Source organism: Verticillium alfalfae, genomic scaffold (assembly GCF_000150825.1).
Source record: "Verticillium alfalfae VaMs.102 supercont1.5 genomic scaffold, whole genome shotgun sequence".
Taxonomy (NCBI): domain Eukaryota; kingdom Fungi; phylum Ascomycota; class Sordariomycetes; order Glomerellales; family Plectosphaerellaceae; genus Verticillium; species Verticillium alfalfae.
Genome location: NW_003315034.1, coordinates 2,071,895 through 2,072,977, shown reverse-complemented (window position 1 = coordinate 2,072,977; position 1,083 = coordinate 2,071,895). Strand labels below are relative to the sequence as shown.

Here is a 1,083-nt window from a genome sequence, read left to right as displayed (position 1 = left end):
ATTCGCGACTTTATCCAGTCGTGCCAGAACCTCCGCGACATCAAGTTCAACAACAACGAGGCGCGGAAGCTGCCGCCGAGCCTGGGCAAGGCGAGCAAGCTCACCTATCTCGACGTGTCGAACAACCGCCTCGAGCACCTCGACCATGCTGAGCTTCACAACCTCACGGGCATCCTCAAGTTCAACCTCGCCAACAACCGCCTCAAGTACCTGCCGTCGTACTTTGGCGCCTACCAGTCGCTCCGCAATCTCAACATCTCCTCCAACTTTCTCGACACCTTTCCCCAGTTCTTGTGCACGCTCGACAGCCTGGTCGAGCTCGATCTCAGCTTCAACTCGATCGGCAGCCTGCCCGACGACATCGCCAACATGCGCAGTCTCGAGAAGTTCGTCATCACGAACAACAGACTGAACAACGCGCTGCCGCCGACCTTCAGCCGCCTGTTCATGCTGCGCGAGCTCGACATCAAGTACAACGCCATCACGAGCATTGCCGTCATTGCCGACCTGCCGCGTCTCGAGATCCTCTCGGCCGACCACAACTCCATCTCCAAGTTTACGGGCACGTTTGAGCGGATTCGGAGTCTGAAACTCAACTCGAACCCCATCGCCACCTTTGAGATTGTCGCGCCCGCGCTGACCCTGAAGATGCTCAACCTGTCCAACTGCCAGCTCGCGAGCATCGACGAGTCCTTCCACCACATGCTCAACCTCGAACGCCTCGTCCTCGACAGGAACTACTTTGTCTCCCTGCCGGCGCATATTGGAAACCTGAGCAAGCTGGAGATCTTCAGCATCGCCAACAACTCGGTCGGCGAGCTGCCGGCGACCATCGGGTGCCTGACCGAGCTGCGCATGCTCGACGTCCGCGGCAACAACATGAAGAAGCTGCCGATGGAGCTGTGGTGGGCCAACAAGCTCGAGACGCTAAATGCCTCGTCCAACGTCCTGGACAACTTTCCCAAGCCGGCGTCGCGCCAGCCGCGCCTTCGGCGCGAGGAGCAGCCGCAGGGCGCGCTCACGGCAGGCGCCGCGCCGCCGGGCATGCTCGGCCCAGCGTCGGGGTCCGACGACTCGGACTCG

The 1,083-nt window shown here is 60.9% G+C and overlaps 1 protein-coding gene across 1 annotated transcript; it reads right to left on the bottom strand.

Annotated features, from left to right (window-relative positions):
- Window positions 1-230: 230 nt before the first annotated feature.
- VDBG_04961 (predicted protein) lies at window positions 231-704 on the bottom strand (the record flags this gene model as incomplete). The annotated part of the gene is made up of 1 exon (XM_003005309.1): window positions 231-704. The coding sequence occupies one exon, from the start codon at window positions 702-704 to the stop codon at window positions 231-233; it is 474 nt and encodes a 157-aa protein (XP_003005355.1).
- Between the last annotated feature and the right edge of the window lie 379 nt (window positions 705-1,083).